The sequence below is a fragment of the Ammospiza caudacuta genome, chromosome 8 (genome assembly GCF_027887145.1).
Source record: "Ammospiza caudacuta isolate bAmmCau1 chromosome 8, bAmmCau1.pri, whole genome shotgun sequence".
Lineage (NCBI taxonomy): Eukaryota > Metazoa > Chordata > Aves > Passeriformes > Passerellidae > Ammospiza > Ammospiza caudacuta.
Genome location: NC_080600.1, coordinates 38,770,943 through 38,793,358, shown reverse-complemented (window position 1 = coordinate 38,793,358; position 22,416 = coordinate 38,770,943). Strand labels below are relative to the sequence as shown.

At 39.0% G+C, this 22,416-nt stretch overlaps 1 protein-coding gene across 1 annotated transcript in view; it reads left to right on the top strand.

Moving 5' to 3' along the window:
- Nucleotides 1–11,917, top strand: part of LOC131560789 (von Willebrand factor D and EGF domain-containing protein-like) — a 172,950-nt gene extending 161,033 nt beyond the window's left edge. The window contains exons 26-28 of the mRNA XM_058809741.1: nt 2,571–2,666; nt 4,368–4,463; nt 11,766–11,917. Of these exons, the coding sequence (XP_058665724.1) occupies nt 2,571–2,666; nt 4,368–4,463; nt 11,766–11,917 (344 nt within the window). The remainder of the gene's footprint in view (nt 1–2,570; nt 2,667–4,367; nt 4,464–11,765) is intronic.
- Nucleotides 11,918–22,416: the final 10,499 nt, after the last annotated feature.

The following is a 22,416-nucleotide window of genomic DNA, read 5'->3' as shown; positions in this document are numbered from 1 at the left end:
TTCAGAACAGGTTTGGTACTGACTAGAACCTCAGTTCACTTTGAATTGAACTCCTTTGGATTTATCCCTGCAGTCAGAGATGCCATAAGTAATAAAGGCAGTTCATGCTATATTTTCATAGCTACTTGGTCATTCGTAAGGCAACTGAACCAAAAAACAGGCAGAAATGGAAGGTTGAAAGTCAGTTTGAAGTTATGTGTTTTATTCAGATCAAGACTGGACCTCACCTGTTGGTGAAACCATTGCTGAATTACTAATTTGATTCCCTGAAGCTGGGTCTGCTGTCAGTACAAAGGAAAAAAAAAAAAAAAAAAAAAACAACAGGAATGTGATTGTTTGTGTAAGGTTAAAAATATACAGAAAATGTAAGCAACAAAAGAAAGAAGAAAAGGTGAAATCCATCTGAACAAGTGCTGCTGTCCTCATTGCCTTTTCTTGATTTTACTTTCTAAGATATTGTCCAAGTTTCAGACTATCTCAAAAAAAAATCTATAGATTTTCAAGTGATTTTAGGAGAGCAGGTTAGTGCCGGGGACATTATGGTCCATGAATATCAAAAAGCACAAAGTGATTTTAAATCTAGAACAAAACTTCATTGTTTGGGCTCATCTTTTCTAAATTCTAAATGTCTGAGCTGTTTTATAATTGAACTATGAATTGATCGAAGATTGCGGATCAAAAATCTCTGACTGGAGATGTGAGATCAAAGGGGAGAGAAAAAGGAAGAGGGAAAATAAGAGATTAAGTGATTTCAGAGTTATGGAGGCCACGACCCTTTGAACTCATGCAGGTTTGAACCAGTAATTGCAGCATTTTTTAACAGCTCAGCAGGAACAGTGGATCCCTGTCACCCTGAGTGAGCAGAGGCCAAGATTGCAGCATGGATCAGGAGAGGTGGAGAAGGAAGGAAATGGAGGGTGAGAGTTTGAGGGCTGGGGTCCAAGCAGCCCCCACAATTCTGGCCATGCCTGCCCCGCCTAAGGGCAGGTCAGGATGCTGAGGGGTCCAGGAGGCTTGGCACAGAGTGAAATGCAAATGCAGCAGCCAAGCAAGAGCAGCAATACAGCTCCAAAAGCTGCCAGAGCAGCAGCAGCATCTGGGCTGAAGGAGAGACCAGCACACAAAGTGCCACAAAAGCAATATTTCACTGCATCACAGCAATAATTAGGCAACCTAAATCTACCTACTTAAAAATGCCTGATCATCCCTGAGAGAGGAACAAAAGGTTATTCTCCCATCAAATAAAAGGGCAAATGCATTTTTGCATGCTGTCTTTTAGTAATCACCCCTATTTTGGGGCTCTATCAGGATTCCAGCTCCTACAGCAGAGGTCTGAGGGGGGACTGTGGTCATGCAGGGTCCTGCAGTCAGGATTGCTGCAGCATTAACACCCACTGATGTGCACAAAGGCAGCACAACCTGGGGGCTGATGGAGGCACTGCTGTGGTTTATCTGCTCTGCTGAGAGGAGCTGGGTGTCCCACAGCCTCCCATCCCTGCAGGCAGGGAGGAACAGCAACAATTACCACGGGTGGGAAGGGGTCACTGCCAGCTCCACTGTGCAAACAAAGCTCTGGACATGGCAGGAGCCCTTGGGCACAAATGTGCTCTCACACCTTCACTGCCAAACTCCTCCTGACTTGGCTCTCCTAGCCCAGAGCAGCCACTTGCTGTGTTACACAGCTTTTTGTACTCCACCCAATTATCCGATGCCTCCTTCCATGTAAAATGCAAATCTTTCCCATTCCCACCATACTGGCACTGCCATGTTTCTGAATTACCCAGCCCATGATGGGTGCTTCTACATTTACCTTAACAGGCAAGGAGAGGCAGGACAGGAGGAATTTGGGTACCTGCCTATGGCACCTCCCTATATCAAAGCAGGCTGTGTGACCTCCCAGAAATGTGAGATTTTAATGTTAAATGTTCTAAAACAACATTGACAAGTACAACTTAATCAAAGACACAAAGACTAGCTATTCAATTTTTTCATGAAGTCAACAAAAACCACATCTGGCTTCTTGTGTTTGAAAGAACAGCTCAGCTCTCACATCTTATTTGTACAAAAGAATAAAGTAAAAAGGTAAGTATTTTAAAAAGTAATAGTTCAAAAGAGCAGTGAAAGAATAGATCTCTAGGATTTTTGCTTGGTTGAATGCAAAATCGCACCCAAAACTGTGTGAAAACAATCCATCCTCATCAAGGCTTTTCTTATCTATAAGAACATCTGAGAACATGAAGGAGGAATTTTCCCATATGGAAGTGAAAGCTCTCACAATCTTTGGCCTGTCCTCTTGCTTTTCTGAGAATCTTTGTATTCAGACACTCTGATTACAAAGATTCTCAGAAAAGAATCTGCCATCAAAAGTTTTCCCCATGACACAGCATTTCCCATAAGGATTTCTGGCACCTATCAAGCCTCTGCGTTTCAGATTCTCAATTCCAAACCACTTCCCTGTTTCTTTTTTTTAATTACAAGCCAACTAATCTTCTGCAAGGAAGCAAGTGAGCCTCCACTGAAGTCTTCCCTCATTTCCCAGCCCCACATTCTTCCTTTGTTTGCTCCTGCAGGTGTGTGTGAGCCCTCGTGCATGAATGAGGGGAGATGTGTCCACCCCAATGTCTGTGACTGCCCGTCTGGCTGGAGGGGAAAGCACTGCAGCAAACGTAAGCACCCCTGCTCCCATCAAAGTTTATATTCGTTAGCCCAGTCAACAGCAATTTGCAACCTTCTAATACTAAAAACCAGCACAGAATCTGTTTTGCTGTTTCAGCAGTTTGAAGAAATAACAGTTTTAAGTACAGGTGCTACAAAATGCTGTAAACACTTGATGCTTGCAGAGGAGAAAAAGCTGTGTGGGGGAACCCTGGTTCTGCTTCATGCAGCTCTGTTATACATCTTGTTATGGAAATTCATTTTTACAGTATTAAACTTGAAGCATTGATTTTATGTTTTAACAGCTTCACATATTTTGTTATATTCTGCTGAGAAATGTCATGTATTTCAAAGTACAGAACTATCTAAAGCCTGCTATAAAGCTTTCCAAACTGATGTACTCTCAAGGTCATCGGTGCATAATTTGGAGAATGACGTGTTCTTACCCTGTAACTCTGACTACAGTTACATAAAAATGTAATTAAAAAAAAACCTCTCACCCTAAAATATTTTCAAGGAATATTTTTCCCTACATGGCTATTCATTACCATGAAGTTGACAGATAAACTGAATAAATTTATAATCAAGATGACATACTGTATGTAAACCAGATTAAAATATTGCCTTTTTACCCTTTGGGTCCTGCTAGTAAATATGATTTCAGAACTAGTGGCTTGAATTTATAATATTAATAATTTATTCAGAAATGCTGAAGGAAGGAAGTGTCTCTCATACATATACACCAGATCATGCACTCACTCTTTCAGGATCTCTGAACAAAAAATACATGCAATAAACATATCAAACTTTTCCATGAAAATATTTGGTTTTTTACATGGAATATGTAGTGCTTTAATGTATCACAGAGAGATTATTCTTAGCTGATGATGAGCTAAGCATTAGAAATGCCAAGTCTCCCAGTAGACAGTTATCAGAGATAAATTCCTTAAGAAGAAAATAGCAAAGATTCCTGCTCATCATACTGATGATGTGATGAACAGAACACACCCATTCCTTTGGAAGTCAGCTGTTGTGAACAGGCTTTAAAAAATAAATTTCTTAAAGAACAAAGAGGAGGCTTGTTGCATAAAAACAAGGTAAGCCTGTTTATTGCAAAACCAAAAAACTGGAAGCAAAGCCCCTGGATAAGCCAGAGACTTGTATCAACAACTTAGTAACTATAATTATAGTACAGGGGTGCTTCCAGGGAAACTGGCTCCAAGGAAAGACCTGGGTGTCCAGGACCTCAGGCCTTTTAAAACCCCTCAACTCAGCTGATTGAGGTGCTCAGGATCCATGTTGTGACAGGCCCCTTCTTTCCGTCTTTAATTGGTTTATAGCTTGGATGGTTCTGAACCAATCATTTTGGTATTTTCACTTCTCATTGGTTGATCATTCCTCCAACCTTGCCTCTAGCTAGTACAATGACTGCCACTTTATCTTTTCCCTGGTTCCACTCCCCCTCCGTAAATACACGACAGCATTAGTTTCTCATACAACCAATTAGAATTAGTTACTTGTATTAACAAACATTTAACTTTACATACACACTTCTCAATTTAATTAACTACTTTATCCCAAAAAGTTCAAATTTTTATTTCATTCATGACATCAGCCACCTGGAATAAAGCCTAGCAGGTGACATCTCACCAGCTCTTGAGCACAGAGACCCATCCCATCCATGCTCTCACTTGTTCCATGTTCCTTCCCAGCTGTTTGCCTGCACAGGTGTCTCCATGGAGGGGAGTGTGTGGGTCCCAACACCTGCCAGTGCCCTGCAGGATGGGTGGGAACGCTCTGCCAGACCCGTGAGTGCTCCTCATTCCTGCACCTTGTAACCACCTCAGCTTTTTACACATCGCATTTTCTCCTCTGTGTGTGTGTTCTGTCAGGTTTGTGCCTGAACTCAGTCATCTTGAAGGTCTTTTCCAACCTAAAAGATTCCATGATTCTATTACGTGTAAAAGTCAACCTTAAAGGTCTTTTCCAACCTAAAAGATTCCATGATTCTATTATGTGTAAAAGTCAACCTTAAAGGATTTTTTCAATCTAAAAGATTCCATGATTCTATTACACGTAAAAGTCAACCTTGAAGGTCTTTCCCAACCTAAAAGATTCCATGATTCTATTACATGTAAAAATCTACCTTAAAGGTCTTCTTTTCCAACCTAAAAGATTCCATGATTCTATTACATGTAAAAGTCAACCTTAAAGGTCTTTTCCAACCTAAAAGATTCAATGATTCTATTATGTGTAAGTCAACCCTTACATGATTAGCACCTAAATCCTTCCTCTGATTTGTCAGAACTGTCCTATGCTGCCAGTAAAACTGGTTCTTTCAAACACATTTCTAGACTCAACATAAGAGGCCTGACTCATCTTTTTTTCTTACATGGATGCTGACATCAACCTGTCAGACAAAATAAGTACTTTTTAAATTAAATCATTTGAAATACAAGGTAAAAAGGAGAGGTCAAGGAGAAAAGGAAATACCCATTCTCTATACCCAAGTGGCATTAAGCACAGAAATTCTGTGTGTCTGCTGACTTTAGAGGCTGACCCTGTAAATTCTGCTTGTTCAGAGTGACCAAGGTGGCTGGAAGTATTCCCATTTGGGTGGGGTTGGAAGACTTGGAATGGGAAGAGATCTGTTATTGCCAATTACATCCAGGGTCACTTCAGTTTGTGGCTGCCATTAGCTTTACAGCAAAAGGGTATGAGGAAAATATCAAGGCATTATCCCCTGTAAAGGGCATTATCTCCTTTATCTCCCTTTCCCTCACACTCACAGAGCATAATTACTTATGGAAATCTTCTGTCAGCTAACTCCCAATGGCTGTGTAATTGTTTCTTTGTGCCAGCTGTCTTCTAGTTCAAACATGGGAATGTTTAAAGTTATTGATGGCATATTCTTGACTCAGTTTATAAAATAAATAAACAAATTGTGCTTGCTCCTGTGAAAGGCAAGTAGGACTAGCATTAACAATTTCTGCTGTCCTATGCAGGCACACAAGCCAGGTACATTTTATAGATTTATCTAACCTCTGAAACTTTGCTCCAAATCCCTTCATCTGCTAGTCATTCTGATTTTACTGCTTCTTCCCATAGTGGGAGGTTAAATCTTTTTTTTTTTTTCTGTCCTAAAAGGGTCTGGCTGAAACTCCCAGGTCCCACAGCAACCCCAAATTTCTGCTTTTTTAAAGAGAAGGAGAGAAGACTTTTGTCAGAGAGCAGATGGTGAGGCCTTACAATGCTGCTCCAGGGTATTCACAGTGAGGCAGGGGAACAGGAAAACCTTCATCCTCACAGATGTTAGGTATGGAAGTGTAACCCTGAAAGTGAGTCATGTTTCATGTTTTAATGGGAGGCTATTCCCTCAAACCCTGGACTCAATGGAACAAATGTATTTATCTGTCTAAACATGAGAAGCCTCCTGATTGCCTCCCTTGCTCATCTCCTCCTCAGCTCTGGCAGGGCTGGGACCAAGCCCTGGTTGGTGTTTGTGCTGCTCTTGTACTGCTTTGGCCTCTGTCCCACCTCCCAGCAGCACAGGGACCGTGGGCCAAACCCAGAGGCTCTGCCAGAACCCCTCAGCTTCTGGCAAGGAGCTCTTTGGTTCACCACCCCACTCCCCTGTGCAAAACTGCTTTGTCACATTTAAGCTCCTGAGGTTTCCCTGAGCTCAGCACCCCTGTCTTGCTTGGATGTGTATTCCCAAATTCTGTGCTCCACTGTAACATCAGCAAGGCTGAATTCTGCCTAGATTTGCACCCCTTTAACCACAGACTCTGGCTATTAAACTCAACAATGGAGCAAAATGTTCACATGGTAAGATAAGAAAGTAGTAGCTGTCATTATATGAAAATATCATTTCAGATAGGAAATTTTAAAATATATTTTGATTATATGAAAATGTTATTTCATGAAAATTATTTGATGAATATTAAAATATTGTTTCATATTTATATATTAAATAATCTATTATTATATGATATTATTTCATATTTATATCTATTTATTCTATGACATTAACTTAAATCAAAACTACAGGTTTTTATACTGTATTTGAATATTTTGGTTCATACTGTTGATTCTATATTTTTAAATTATTAATCTTTATTATCTGAATTTTGTTAATCTCAATAGTTTCCATTTCATAATGCAAATATTCCATCTCACTCTACAAGTAACAATTCAGAGGATAGGTGTTTTCATCAATCACTCTGTAATCCAGAATCCATTAGGGCAGGATTGTTTCCCAGGGGCTTTTTCAAGGGTAGGAGATGATCAGATAATCCCAGCTTCATTCTTTGTTTTCAGACTGTGAATTCACTTGAGTGCCCTTATCAGGATGGTGATGGAAATGCAGACACAGGTTTCCTGTACACCCTGAACCTCATTTTTTCCTCCCTGGCTTCCTAACACAATGAGGAGGGTGACTAAACCACAGGACACACAGAGACTTCCATGACTATTTTCTGGACATGTCCCAGATGGAACAGGTTGTTGCAGTCCTTTATACTGAGATAGCCAGAGCAGGTTCTTAAGCCAACAAAAGGAACAATGGACAAATACTAAGAAATCACCTTGGATATCTAGTTTTTGATTTATCTTTCATAAGAGTCCCAGATCACCTCCATCTGTTCAGTTTCTAACTCACACAGGCCTGAGCCCACATGGACCATTCAAGAAGATGTTTGGAGGCAGCAGCTGCCACAATAATTCCTCTCTAAACATTTTTTTCCTTCAGCCTTCTGCTAAACCAGAAAAGACAAAACATTCTCTACTTTAAGGTCTCTAATAATTTAACTATTTTCAGCCTCAAATACTGATGTCTCAGAGTTTCTTGTTATATTTCACCAGGAACAAAGACATAGATCTCTACCACAAGTGATAACCCAAAAGGTTTCAACCCTTCAGCCCTTCAAACCCATTGACAGCATCCTAGAAACAGATTTTTCATTCTACTGCAATGAAGATTGGCAATGTCTAAGGCAGAATAATTTTATGTCTAAAATATTTTGAAAATGCCTCAGAGAGCTAGAATGGGCTGTAATATCAGAGGTAACAAGGAGCTTATAAAAAAAATTTGGAGCAGCTCTGCTACATTTTGGAGATGCAACCACACAGGCAGAAACTCTGCTTCTTTTGCAACGTTGCACAATGAAATTGCATTTCCATGTCATGCAGTGAATTATGATTTCTTAATGCTAAAATCAGTCAAACTCACAATGACATTGCAGAGACATCTGTGCAGGAAAGTTTATTTACAGTTTCACAGGTCCCTGGCTGCAACTAGAGAGCTTGGCAAGAGCAAAAGTGACTTTCAGTAGACATTGATAATGGATAAAACACAATAGTCCTCCTTTATCAGACTGTAAATAAAGAGGTCAGTCAAAAGAGTAGTTTTCTTCCCCACTCATCTGCAACTGAACAGAATGGCTTCTGAAAGAGAATCAATAAAATAGGTCATTTGTCCCAATAAATAAGGTGTGTGGGGGAATACACACGTTAGCCTTGATAAATACCTGTGACTTTGAGGGGCACAGTTTAAGGAATAATGGTCAATTTTCAGACTGTACTGCAAATGTAGGGAAATAACCTTTTGGAAGAACAGGTTAAAAAAAGTAATTTGAAATATTCAAAGCATCTCAGTTATAGAAAAGTGCAGCTTTATTAGTGTAGGGTTCTTCCATTAGAAGCTTTTTTGTGTGACTCTGTTTTTATCTTCCATGGCTGCAAAAATATCCAAAAACTTGGGAGAAAAGGGAGGAAAGGGAGGGTCACTATGTTTTCCCATCAGCGATTTCATTCCTATTCCATATTAGACACCACTTAAAAGCTCCATGCCTGTGGCTTCTCCTTGCCTCCTGTGCTGGTAATTCACATCTCTCTTTTTTTTTTCTTGGACTCAGAAGGAAACATTGGGCCAAAGAAATGAACATCTGGCAGCAGAACCTGATCACCCTGACAGATACACCCAAAACACAGCTCAGTAAAGTCAGGAGGCTTCAGGCCAGGGGTACAGGTCTGCTGTTCAAGGCTCTGAATGCAGGATCAAGGTGTAATTCTAACAATTAATTATAAAGTATAAGAAGGTTATAGTTGTGAAGGATGTTCATCGTTAAAATTCATGCTGCTGTCTTCTGTTCTAATATTATTGAACCCATACTGGCTCCTCATTGCCCTTCAGAATAACTTCTCTTTATTTGCATGTTATAAGTGTCAAGCTTATGGCCTTATAATTTCCTCAATATTCTTCCCATTCTCTCTCTCTGCCTTGAACACCATCCTAGGCAGGATTTCCTCAAGCTTTCCTCTGTAACCCTTCCAAACCTTAAAAAAAGGCAAATAATTTTGAAAAGAATGCCATTCGCATGCAAATTATAGCTCAGTTCTTTTAACATGCAGGGATAAAACTCCTTCTGTAATTGGCATTTATTGATTATAATTTTAACATAAGCTTAGCCTGTTAAATGACTTTGCTGAATCTGTGCAGGATAATGCATACATAGCTGGTGCCATTTTTAGTGTTTAGTGGCTTAGCATCCCTTGTAAATACATTTATGAAATATTCATTTGAACTTCAGCTCTGTTATTATCCTCTGTGATGTCAATTCCAATTTTCCTCCAAAATGTTTTTAACTTTTCTCCTAACTGAGCTCTTGTTTTTCTGAGCACTACAGAAAGAAGCTGGGGGATGAACAGGGAGTGATGGAAAGAAAAGGATGAAAAAAGGAGGAAATATTTTTCCCTTTTTAAAATGTTCACATACTGAGAATCAGGGAAATCACAGACAGAAAACAAAATCCTGGTACTTCATCTAATGCCCATGTGTACCAGAACACCCCCAGATGCTATAGGGATCTGTAGAAAATCCACTTCTCTTTGCATTACCTGTTCCTATTTCATCTGCTACCAAGATGAAAGGAAACCCAGCTTCCATTTTTCTGCAGCCAATATTCATATCAAACAAATAAGAGAAATATACACAATTCTTTCTCTAATATTATTAACACAGACAGGTCTCTCTCTTCCTGCTTACCACACAGTGGAACAAAACTTGCTGGGGCACAAGGAGCCTTTTCTGTGTACAATGCAATCCCTGTTGGGAAATGGTTTTGTTCCAGTGAGCCAAACTCTAATTTTCCAATTGGAATTCTGTCTTTTCAAGGTTCCTGGAGGAGCTGGAGTAGCACTCCAGACATGATAAGCTCCCTGTTCTAGCCTGAGTGTGATTTCATTCCTTCTCTGCCCCCTCCACACCCAGAATTCAAACCTGCCCCCTGCCCTCTCAAAAAAAAGGAGAAATTCTGAGGTTTGCAGTTCACTATTCTGTACCTTAGGGAGATTTTTGCAACAGACACCAAACAAAACCAAGTTTCCTCCTTAAAATTTGTTTCAAAAACCAGCACTTTTGCCTTTGCAAAGAGGCAGGAATACATCAATGAGCCCGTAGACCAGGAAGGCAAGTTCCCAGCTCCAGGTCACTGGAGTCCTACAGCCCACAGCCTCTGGCACAGCTGGCTTTTCCCAAAGGAGCACCTGCAGGCCACAGCACATGCAGCTCTGTGTGTGTTCTCATTCTGGACATGCTCTGGGGCAGTGCTTTTGACACCACAGCATGAGCTCTCACTACCTGATCATAAAAACATTCTTTTGCCAAGCTGGTTACAGACTCTCATCTTTAAGATGTGTAGAGTGGCAGCAACCCTGGTTCTCTGCTTCTCTGCCCCATAGCTGTGAAGTTTGTTAGAGATATTTAAAAATCCTCACTGGCATAACAACCTGACAGAACAAGCCCAATACAAATTCCAGGTCATTCCATGCACCCAAGGTCATTAAAACAATTATTCTAACACTGACAATCACTTTTGGCTGCCTGAGGATCCCACAATGTGTTTCATAATAAAGTTTGCCCTGGTCTATCTCTGAGACTTCAGATCTCAGCACAAAGACTTTGCACGAACTTAAATCAGAACCTAAGTGCAACAAACTGAAATTGTGGCATTTGATCCTTCAGCCCCTTAATTTTTTTATGTTGATCATCTGTAGGAAAAAGACAAATAATCTCATAGGAATACAGCAAATTCATTTAAATCTGATGGAACATCCTGCTCCATCATGAAGGAGATTGTTCACAGACATTTTATTATTTAGTCTACTTTATTTTCAGCTCAGTGTGGTTGGCAGCTTCCTGTACTCCTTACACAAGAAAATGTAAGGAACCACTTGTTGAGTCACATCTGACCAGTTTTTAAGACACTTAGTTTGACTACATGAAACTAGGATACAATATTCTGGCAATATTTATAGAAGGTTTAGCTCATGAGATCTAATTAAAATACTATGTGATGTGTGTTCTTCTTGAATTGGTGCCCTCTGAATTGGCTGCTCTTTTTTCTCTATGCCAAAACAATGTCATAACAATGAAAATTGCTAATGAGGATGAGAAACCAGCTGAAATTTGACTAATTGCTTTTTTCTTTCTTAAAAAATAATAGAACACTGATTCTTTTATTAACAGACTATCTTCAAATTGATGGGCCTTTATAAATGCATTGGTGCTCTAGATAAAACATTTCTCTGGTTTTTTTCCTTGGGATAAGTAGTTCATTACTAAGTCTCTATGACCATGAAATCACATGCTCTTATTTGGTTTCCAGAGGTGTGAAGTTCACCAAATTCTCCCATTTATTTATTTATTGTGATAGAATCACCTTTGGGAGTAAATATTTTAACATATTCTTTCATCTCAGCTCGAGGTCAGCTCTTTTAACAGCTGTAATTTATTTTAATTGGAACAAAAGAAAATCAATTTTGGCACCAAATCTTGCCCAACCATCAACGCCCAGAATGTATCCTGGCTTTCAGAATTAGGCCTTGCACTGATCCATTTCCAGCTGAGCCAAGGTCATGACTTTGTCAGTCTTCTTTTTCCCCCATAAATGAGAAAAAAAGGAAAAACTAAAAATTGTAAACATGAGACACGGAGGCATGAGAAGCCTGTGACAAACCATCTTTAATTTTCAATATTTCTAAATATTCACATGCTTACTATGAGACTTAGAATAAGTGGATTTCTAAAGAATTTTGTTTCTCATTTGTGGCACTTTGTGAGCAAAACTGTCAATTTGGGAGCAGATGCATCAGACCAAATGTCTGTGCTTGCACAAGTGGCTGTGCTGGTCAGCATGGGAGAAGAAGGCAAGGCCCAAAGCCACTGATCCTTGTGGAAACAAAAATAACCAGATATAACTGAAACAGCTTACAGGTAAATGAATAAACCCTATGGAAGATGCAAATAAGGTTAGAGAATATTTGAAAGGAACTTGAATGACTGCTCAGCTGCAAACTAGGCCAGTATTCAAGTTCTAGATAACTTTTTTCCCCCTTTTTTATGCCTTACCCTCAGTCAGACCTGTCTGACTACCAGAATGGCTATTGCACATCTGGGCCTGACCTGGCCATCACAGCAGTGGGGTTTTTCAGCCACAGTCATTGCCCAAACCACAAACACAACTCCTGTCAGAGGTCCTGGCTGTCCAACCTCCAGCTCTCAAACAGGAGGCTGCCCCATCATTTACCTGTACTAGAAGGCCAGAGGCAAAAATCAATGTATTTTCATTTCAATTACATAACACATTAAGAGAAAGCATGAAACTCTATTCAAATAGTCACTTAATTTTGTTAATGGTAATTAGAATTTAATATCACAATTAAACTCCGGTATAGATTTTTTTAACAAGTACATTCTCCTAATAAACTACAGCTCCTACATCAACACTGAAATCATCTGATGTAGATAAGATGAGTAAGTGATGTAATTTTCTCTACATAAAAAAACCTATTTAACAGGTTGGCCATAGCCTAGGAGATTAAGGTGCACATTTTCTCAAATAATTACCAGAAGAAGTCTAAATGAAGGCAGGGATATTCCAGATAAACTGGAATTATTCTCTGCAGGTGATTTCATTCAGGAGACTTTCCTTGCTAGGTCAAGAGTTGACCTTTTGGATCCATCAGACCAAGATTAGCATGACTGCTTTAAAGAATTATTCTAGTTGTGAATGTGCAAAGTATGATATTTATCATTTCACAAATGAGGGGGAAGTCTGTTACACTTAGAAGAAAATATTAAATAATAATAAAAATCAAGCTTCCTTTTCCACATGAATAAACCATTACACACTAAATCAATCCTGACAGAAAAAGAAAGTAGAAAAAGACTTTGCAAATTATGTATGTCCAAAATGCCAAGTCACCGGTGACACATGCAAACACACATGTCTCTCTAGCAGTGATCTCACAATTCACAGTTTTTAACATTGTTTGAGGAACTCTTCAGTTTCAGGGTTTATTCTGCAGAAGTTCTGATCAGGCACTCTGATATGGACGTGTATTGCTTTGATGTGAAGAAGGAAATGTTCTGAATAAAAGGGACTTAGCAGGTTTCCTTCAATCTGTGAGCCTTGCTGAAAGCTAAATTCAGTTAGTAATTAAAATTATGGATTTCATTGTGTCTAGTATAAATTACATGGCTTATGTTATATGAGAGCAAATGAGCTCCTCCTTCAAAAAGTCAAAACTATGAGAGATATGGGAATGAAAAGGTGACTTGCTAGCAGGGATTATATAAATTGTACACATACACATATTTCTGTAAAAAACTTGGGATGATAAGCCTCCCAAAAGTTCATTTATCAGACTGGATTGGGTGCAATGAACAATCTGTATAAGCTTTAATCAACTTCTCCAAGCCTGTCAGTCATGGAAACCTCACAGTTTCTCAGAGTCATTGTTCAAGTATTTAACTACATTATTAGAGCACAGTTTTGACTTTCCTAACACTGAACATCAAAATCTGCTGTGAGTAAAATTGGTACTGCTTGGTGCCACCTTGGTGAGCACAGGGTTAGCTCAGGTCTCTCAGTGGCAGCATTTCCATGGCTGAAGGAAACCCAATCTCTGCTGCCTGATTTTTATCCCATTTCCCTGAGCCAAACCAACCAAGCTGCAACCCCTGTTCTCTGCCCAAACTCCAGTTTCCCCATGTCCTTCCTGGTGTGCTGTGGCTGGGTCCAGCCCCCAGCAGCTGCCTCCCCAATGGCTCCTGGCTCTGATTAATACGTTTAAACAAAGAGATTTATATTTTTCTGCCACAGCCTTGACACCTTATTGCTTATTTCCCCTCCCATTTGGCATTGGTGCAGTTGACTTTTCCTCTGAAAGCACCAACGTTATCCTCTTTGCCTAATTTTGTCTTATGGATTTCAAGCTGCTTCACCCATTTATCATAAAGATTTTTAATTCTAAGCCTGCTTGCACTGCCTCTGAGTGTGACATTGTTCAAGAATGTGACATCTCATTGCCTGAGACATTAAGGAAAGCCGTGAATAGCAGAAAAATCAGGAGCTACAGACTATTGATAAAATTATTCCTTGATAAAGTTTTCTCAAACAGGCCTTGCTCCTTAGTGATTTATTATGAATCATACTTACTGTTATGACTGAGTCATATCAGAAGTCTCCCTGAAGTGAAAAACATCTGTTCTTGTGGGCAGACTGACTTCCTCCCTCACTAAGCTTGAGGAGCTTATAAATTGATTGTTTAAAAATTTATGTTAGCATCTCCCCAGATACCAGCTCAGTCTGAATCTTTGGCTGTCATTCCCTTGGTTTTTTTTCTTATTTTTTTTCTCATCTAAAGACATGTACTGTGCCCATTGGGACTATTTATACGCTTTGGGAGTTCTCAAAGCAAATCACTGCTGGTTTATAAACTGCATCTTTAAATATGCTGGGGTAACTCTGAGGATCTCTTGACCTGCAAAAGCTGCTTCATGTAAAGACCCTCTTGTTTGCTGAGATGTTCCATATGGGGAGTCAATACTCAGCAGACAGCGTGCCATAAAAGCAAATCCCAGTTATTGCCCAGCCATTTAACCTTGCAAACAGACCTTAAATCAGACTTTTCTGAATCTACATTCCCAGTTCCTTCCCTGTTCTCCCTTGCATTCATGTTGCCTTGCTAATTCTGATCGTGTCAAGCCTTTTGTCACATTTAACCTTTCTGTGGAGAGTGAAGAGGAGGCGCTGAGCACATCAGCCTTGCCTGTGTCACCTGCAACCTTCTCTCCTGCCTGCTGATTTACCACTGCATTTTGCTATGGGAGTTAAAACTCAGGCTTTGCTCTGTTTCTGTTATGAATCTTCGAATAATGGGAACAATACAGTAGCAGTGACACGTAAAATTTCTCAAAGAATCCTGGATTAAATTGGAGAGGAGCAGCCTCTCCCCTCCCTTCAGCAGCAGCTGACTAGAGATGCTCTAGGTGACTGCACCTGAGCTTAACTGGGGAAAAGACTGCAAGGCAATTCCTTCTTATTCACTTTAGGACACTGATTTCCTCCTTTAAACTTAATTTTTGGTCTTCAACTTATTCTCATAAAATTAGAGTGAAATATTCATTTTCAGCATTTATTTTTTCAGAGTACAGACTGAAAACACGAAGGAAATAGAATCATGGACTCACAGAATGGTTCAGATTGGAAGGGACCTTAAAGATCACCTAGTTCCATCCTCCCTGTCCTTTATTTTTCTTCTCTTTGCACCAAGAATCTGCAGGGCAAGAATTATTTACTCTGGAAATACTGAAAATGTCACAAATCCAATCAAATTTTCTGATGTGAATAGAAGCAGAGAGCTGGGAAAAAAAATAAAAAGGCCTCACTGATTTTTTTTTCCCCCACAAAGTAAATAGTGCCTGGAGCCTGGTTTTGCCAGTATATTTGGAAAAACTGGATGGCCCATATTTGTTTAATCAAGTTATTCCCCATTCTCTGCTGTAATCGTCAGCATTGTTCCCATTCATGCAGTTAGGATTCCCGGAGGAACAATATACATTTCCCTAAATTATTCTTCATCCACATCCTATTTCTCCCATTTATATTGCCAATTGATTTGCAATTCATTTTGTGGCATTTTTGGTTTACTTTGTTTTGGACTTCTGCTAAACAAAGCCTGCCAACAGCATTCCTCAGAAGGCTAATGAACTTGCTAGAATAGCAATCACTCTCTTAGAAACCTTGTGCGTATTTTTAATTTGTATTGACTCGGAGAGATCCAGATAATTTAGCAAGTTCCATGGCAGACATGAAGACAAATGCTCGTGCTGACTTTCACATTCAAGCCTGCCATTAGAGCACATTTGCTCAGGGCTGCAAGGGGTGACCCAAACAAAACAGGCCAAGCAAACCTCATTTCCAATGGAAGCACAGTTAAAAACTTTGGCATTTGTCCCAACAGAGGCTGAGACAATCTCTGCACATTTGTACAACAGGGAATTTTGTGGGAAGTTGGAATTGATATTGTATCTGTTGTCCTAACTGATACCATCACGCTTTCCTGGTTGTTTTTGCCTTCCTAAATGGATTAAAGTAATAGCATTAATTAAGCCAACAGAATTAAGTTAAACAATGTTATCTAGTTAGATATAAATGGTACATAATACTACATTACAAGCTATCATGATGGTGTATCTTCCCAATAAGAGTTTAAATTTTAATGTGCTAAACTTGTCTGTCTCTTGAATATTTATTCTAAGGCAGAAAGGTACTGAGAACTACAGCCAGTTGCAGAAAACAATAATTAAGGAAAAGGTAAATCTTACAGAAGTTACTTTTAACTCTGGAATTTACCAGTGAATGGAACAGTAACTGGCCATCTATTCCCCAGGAATGAACCCAGTGAGCACCTCCCAAAGATTAAACACACTATTGATTTCAGTAGAGCCTGAAAATACACAGTGCCTTTAATAAACTGTTTCTCATATTAAGGCAATCCTCTGCTACAGCTAGTGACCTTCACATCACTATTACTTAGTTCATTTATACATTAAGAGACATTAAACCACAAATCAAGGGTGCTCAAGTTATCCAAGCTGCATTTCAGCACCAGTCAATGTACAAGTCACCCATCTGTGGAGTTTTCTGAAAATACAGTTTGTCTCTTTGTAAATTATTTGACAAGTAAATGGAAGTAACGGGAGATTAGAAAGGGAAAGTCAAATACAAGCAGTATTGAGCTGCACATGTCTGCTGGTCAGACTATTTGTGAATATATATACATATATTTTTACATACACATATAAACTTACACATAAAAATATGCACACCTAAAATCCAGACAGACATTTCAATATAAATGTGTATTTACACACATGGAAATATGTAATGTGACACAGACATGCACATCAATTTTTATTTGGCCTCAATAAGCATATGTCACTCTTCCAGACAGTACAAACTTTTTTTTTCTCAAATCCTTATTCTAACTAAACCTGTCTAAATCCCAGTAAGCACTTGTGGGAGTCTTTTAATAGAAAATAAATGTGCCATGTACTAGTCACAAATAGTGCCTGGATACCACTATCCAAAAGTAAGGAAGGGTATTTTAGAGTCAAACTGGGAAGAAAAATTTGGATACATGATGTTAATATCAAGGTCAACCTGTCATATCAAATTCAGATATATCAAGATTAAGAAACACCTTTCTTCTTGTCCTGAATAATAAAATAACATCAACCTCTTTATGTGCTTTGTAATAGAGATTTCTATAAAAATGCCCTTCAGAATGGGTTCTTAAATGTATATGCCAGCATAAAATAAAGCTTTTCATATCATCTATTATCTTGCTTTGGGATAAAGCAAATTTGCTGGTGTATTTAAAATGGGATGATATTCATGGACAACTTCTGCTGGATGAAAATGGGATAAGTGCCCTGAAACGCTTTCAGGCAAGAAGCCAACGATCTCCATGCGTTATACAGAAGTGGCAGAGTGATTTTTTTTATTTTTTTAAGGTGCACCTGCTTTAGATGAAAGAAATTGAATTCCAACTCCATAACTGTCAGGCACCACTGCAAATAATAGAGGCTGAGCGGAATCATTGCAGCAATATTGCTATTTTCCTGTTGGGGCGATGGAGCAGAAACCAGCCTCAGCTCCTGATAGCACTTTACCTGCATGCTTTGGGAACACTTCCATTCATCATCCCGCTGCTTAAGCCCTTTCAAAAACATGTTCCTCATTCCCAGGTTAATAAAACCTTTGGTTAGCTAAGTGAAAAGTGTAGGGAGGAGGAAAAAAAGGGGAGGACTGTGATTTTACCAGAATTACATAAATTCCAAAGAAAATGCTACAATGAATCATTTGAGCACTTGCACGTAATATTTCTTACATGAAACTCCATGCATGAGGCTGTTTTTTCTGTTGTCCCGTAAGCAGCTGAATCCTCATTTCTTTTTTGCAGCTCTCAATAGGATGAAGAGAACAGCCAGACAATGAAGACAATCATTTGGGTATTGATAATCTGACTGAGCACATTTTTCATTTGGGAAGATGCAGTGTGGAGAAATTGCTACTTCTCTCCCTTCTATCCTCATATAATCACACAGAAGAATGAAAAAAAAAAAGCTGAAATCTTTCTTTTATGTCAATAAACCAACATTTATTTTCAAACCTGTCTATGGCAAGACTCAAATTTATGATCTGCAGCTGCGGTGACACCATCACAACTGCTCCTGACAAGATTTTACAAGGGTACAGACCACTTTACAATAAAAATTTAGTGCCATGTTATTCTGCTTTCATTAAAATTTGATGGCACAGATGAATTCCCTCCTTTTTTTTGATTTTTTAAATAAACATGAATGTTTATCCACAGAGACAAATGAATGAATTAGATCCTGCTTTTACTGAGATATTTCAGTGACTACCTGTGAAAATACCTCAATCATGTTTAACTAACACAAACTTTTTTTTTTTCCTGCTGTGTGACTGCTAAAGCCAAATGTTTTCCTTTTCTGAGTTCTGAATGTGTCAGCATTTGTTTGGGGAAGTATCAATGCATCACCTGGGGAAAGAAAGGCTTTTCCTGGGTCACTAAACCATTGATATGCTAAGGACACACAAAGCCCCAGCCAGCCAAACAACGTAAATCCCTGAAAGCATTTTAGAAAACCATCCTTCTAATCATCTATTTGGTAAAATACTGCAAAATCTAGATGGGCTCAGAAATTTGCAGCTTGATCTACAAAATTCAGATTTACAGAAATCTGCCATTGTCTCACTTACCGCTGGTCATGTGCTTCATCACAAGCAGATGAACTGATGTGGATAAAGAGAGGAGAGGAGAAAGGAGTGTGAAGAAGGGAATAAAAACAAGTTCAATTGGGAAGAAAGGATCCTAAATTGTCACCTTGGACTACTCGGGTGCAGTAAGGTAAATCCTAAACACCCTGGGTATCCACCCTCTCCTTTTGTTTGTCTCACTGGAAGATTCAGGGCAAATATTGACTGAAATCTGGGATGCCTTGATTGAGGAATACAGGAGTTTTGATATTCCCTCACTCTTCCTGACGAAACTTAGGGGAACAATGATACAAGCAAGGATTTTCTCACTGAACCTTTGGGACTGTAACAGTAACTAGGTGCAATATTTGCAATATTTGATCTGACTCTTGCTGTTAATTTCTAAGAATAAAAACGCCTGTCTGTGACATGCTTGAATACTTCAAATTAAGGCTTTTTAAAAAATCTTGGAAAAACTGTAGCTACTATAATTCACTGAAACACTCATCCTTCCTTTTGCCCTGCTTCTAAGAGTAGCATTTTTCCCCTCACATTTAACTAATACAGCAAAAATTGCTTTTAAATCCATGTATTCTGTTCTCCAATAGATGATTTCTATTCTTTATTTTTGAAGTTTCATTTTATGTTACCAGCTGCTCCAGTGTAAACAGTATCCCAAATGCAAAAGATTTAAAAAGCAAATTACCTTCAACACTCCTTGAATGTTTCCTACAAACACTTAGACAAAGGACCAGACTTCAAAAATCCTTGCTATATTTTACTAATACACACTGATCTAGACCACAACTAGCAATGTTAATATGAAATGAAGCTTTTCAGAAGTTCCTGGAAGACATTAATACTAAAAGAGAACATTGGCACCCGATGTGTATCTACAAGATTAAATTTAGGATGACAATTACACCTTTCTTCAAGTACAGTCCCAATCAATAAAAAAGATTTCTATTACTTTGCCTCTCTGTCTACCAGAGACAATGCTAATGATCAAAACTGCTTGCCAAGATTGGATTTGAAAATCTAAAACAGCTTTCCATGCCTTGCAGTCTCTCATTGTATTTCTAGAAGGGACTATTTGAGACAACCTTCACTCCCATCTATTTTTACACAACTCCAAAATGGTTTGGGGTCACTGAGGATTGTTCATGTGTGGTCAGAAAAGATGAACGATTGCTAAGAAATTGCAACACTCAAGCTCCAGTATGCGATACCAAAGTATGGTAACCTGCAGCTGCTTTGGCTCACAGGCCATGTCAGTGTAACTCTCCTTTCTGAAGGATGAATTTGACACTCTTCCTTTTCTCACTGTCACTTCAGCACTTAGCTAATTTGTTTCCCTTGATTATTCAATATGCTTTGCTAAAAACTCCCTAGATGTGACAATTACTTTACTCCCTGATTGTGTTTTAAACAAGCTCTTGGATAAGAGAAAAATCATACTTTAGAATCTCATATGTGTTTCACACCATGTTGAAAGATACCCAATAGGGACATTTACTTGAAAAAAAAGCCTTGTTTTTCTAAATTTTGTCTTATAAGCCACTGCTTTTGTAATATGTCCAAGAACACAGTAAGGAGCTGAAGACAGTAACTGCACTCTACCAAAAAATGGTACCAGCTCAGTACAGTTATCTGAAGTTATGAGTAACTTAGTTCTAACTTCTAATTGTCATTATGACTTCCAATATTCTTTGTTTGCTGAATACTTATTTCAAAATCCTATTAAACCCAGAATAAATAGGGTACAATAAATCATGATCTCTCTTTATGGGAATGGCAAACAGAGCCATTAGGCTGGAGGGGAGTTTTGCTTAATAGAAACCTTTTTAAGAGCACAGTAATTGGCAGATTTAACTCATCCGTGGCTTACAATATTCATTCATGTGGATGTTTAAACATGAATCACTGCCTCTATTCTTTTAGGATTATCTTAGGGTTTGTGGTGTTTTCAATCCAAAAAGTGCCCCCTACACTTTTTCTGCATAGAAACAGGAGACTGCAAAATGTAGAAAGTTTTTTTTGGGGGGTGCCTACTTTGCCACTATTAACCTTTGCCAAAAAGATGGGACAGGTTACAACTCCATTGAACATAGATATGTTTGCATATAAGTGCATCACCAGAGTACATCACCTCAAAACCTCAGCTCAAAGTAGAAATTGCTTCAAAGCAAAAAAAAAAAAAAAAAAAAAAAAAAAAAAAACAATATTTTTAATAGGAAAATAGCCATGTTATTCACCATTCCATAAGGGAAAATACCATTTAGTTTTAAATGGGTTTTTTCTCTCTTGTTACAAAGTGTCAGTTAAGTTTAAAGAAGTACATGTTCCCCCTGTAGAAGAGATAAACACAACATCTTCACTCCTTTTAAAATAAGCAGTTTTGCATCAGAAATGTCCCACTTCTGGGTGCCTGCAGATCTCATTCTTTGATTTATCCACAAATAATTACAACAGCAGAGGCCACTAATTCTGACTGAGGGAGACCAGCCACAGGGAGAGGAGCATGATCTGGTCTCTATGAGGATTTAATGCTCAGCCTTCCTACCAGAAAACCCCCTGGTTCCCCATGGATCACTGACACAACAGCTGGGATGGGTGGAAATGAGGAAAGTTTGGGGCTCATTTCAAGCTGATGACAATTTGAGAGGATCTGCCAAGTCACATAGCACATCCCAGATGAGAAAGGCTTTGCAATACTACATATACATAAATACAGGAACATGGAATTATGCATGGAATTATTTTGCTTTTTAATTATTTAACTACAAAAGCTGTAGTTAATGATATGCTCTGTGGGCCTTGTAGTACATCTTTATGCTCAATTAATTTTTTAACATTAATATCATTTGGGGAAGAAGCAGGACTTACCAGAATATACAAAATATGCATAACAATATGTACCTCTAAGATTAATGTTTATACTTGGGCAAGCTAATTCATGCTCAGGAGCTCTAGGTAGGAGCTGCCACATCCAAAATTAATGAACTTTATTCAAAAAGAAGTTGTCACTGTGCTCGGGACAGGTCTGGACACAGACATTCCTCTGTCCTCTGTATTGCTGCCCTCTATTTCTGCTGGGGTTTGGGGGATTTTAGCCGGTTTCTCCCAGAAGAGGAACACACAGATGCTTTGTGCAGTTCTTTTATAAAATCCCCAGGCCCTGCACTGTCAGCAGAGGTCAAGTTGGCTCCAGCAGCACATCCTGTGCCTGTCTCCTCTCCAGACCCACTCCCATACCCAAGAGGATGTGTTCTGTCTCTGCTCCTAAACCAAGACACAAATTGCCTTTCTTTTCTGCCTCTGCCTGAATCCCAGGCAACTCAGTTCCAAATTGACATCTTAGCTGACCTCTTCAGAGTTCAAAGAATTACATCCTTCCCTCTCCTCTCTGTGTCAGACCCAGTTCTGTTATTACTTTCCAGTGTGACAGGTAACTGCACAACTTCCCAAATTCTGCAGCTAACCTGGCTTGGAGAAGCCTCTCTATTAAAACTGGAAAGTGACTCCAAGGAAAAACCCTAGCTTGTCAAACTCTCAGTCTAAACCAGAAAGAACTTTTATCCTGATGATCATAATTTCGTCAAATTTCCTTTGTCCTAACTTTGCTCTT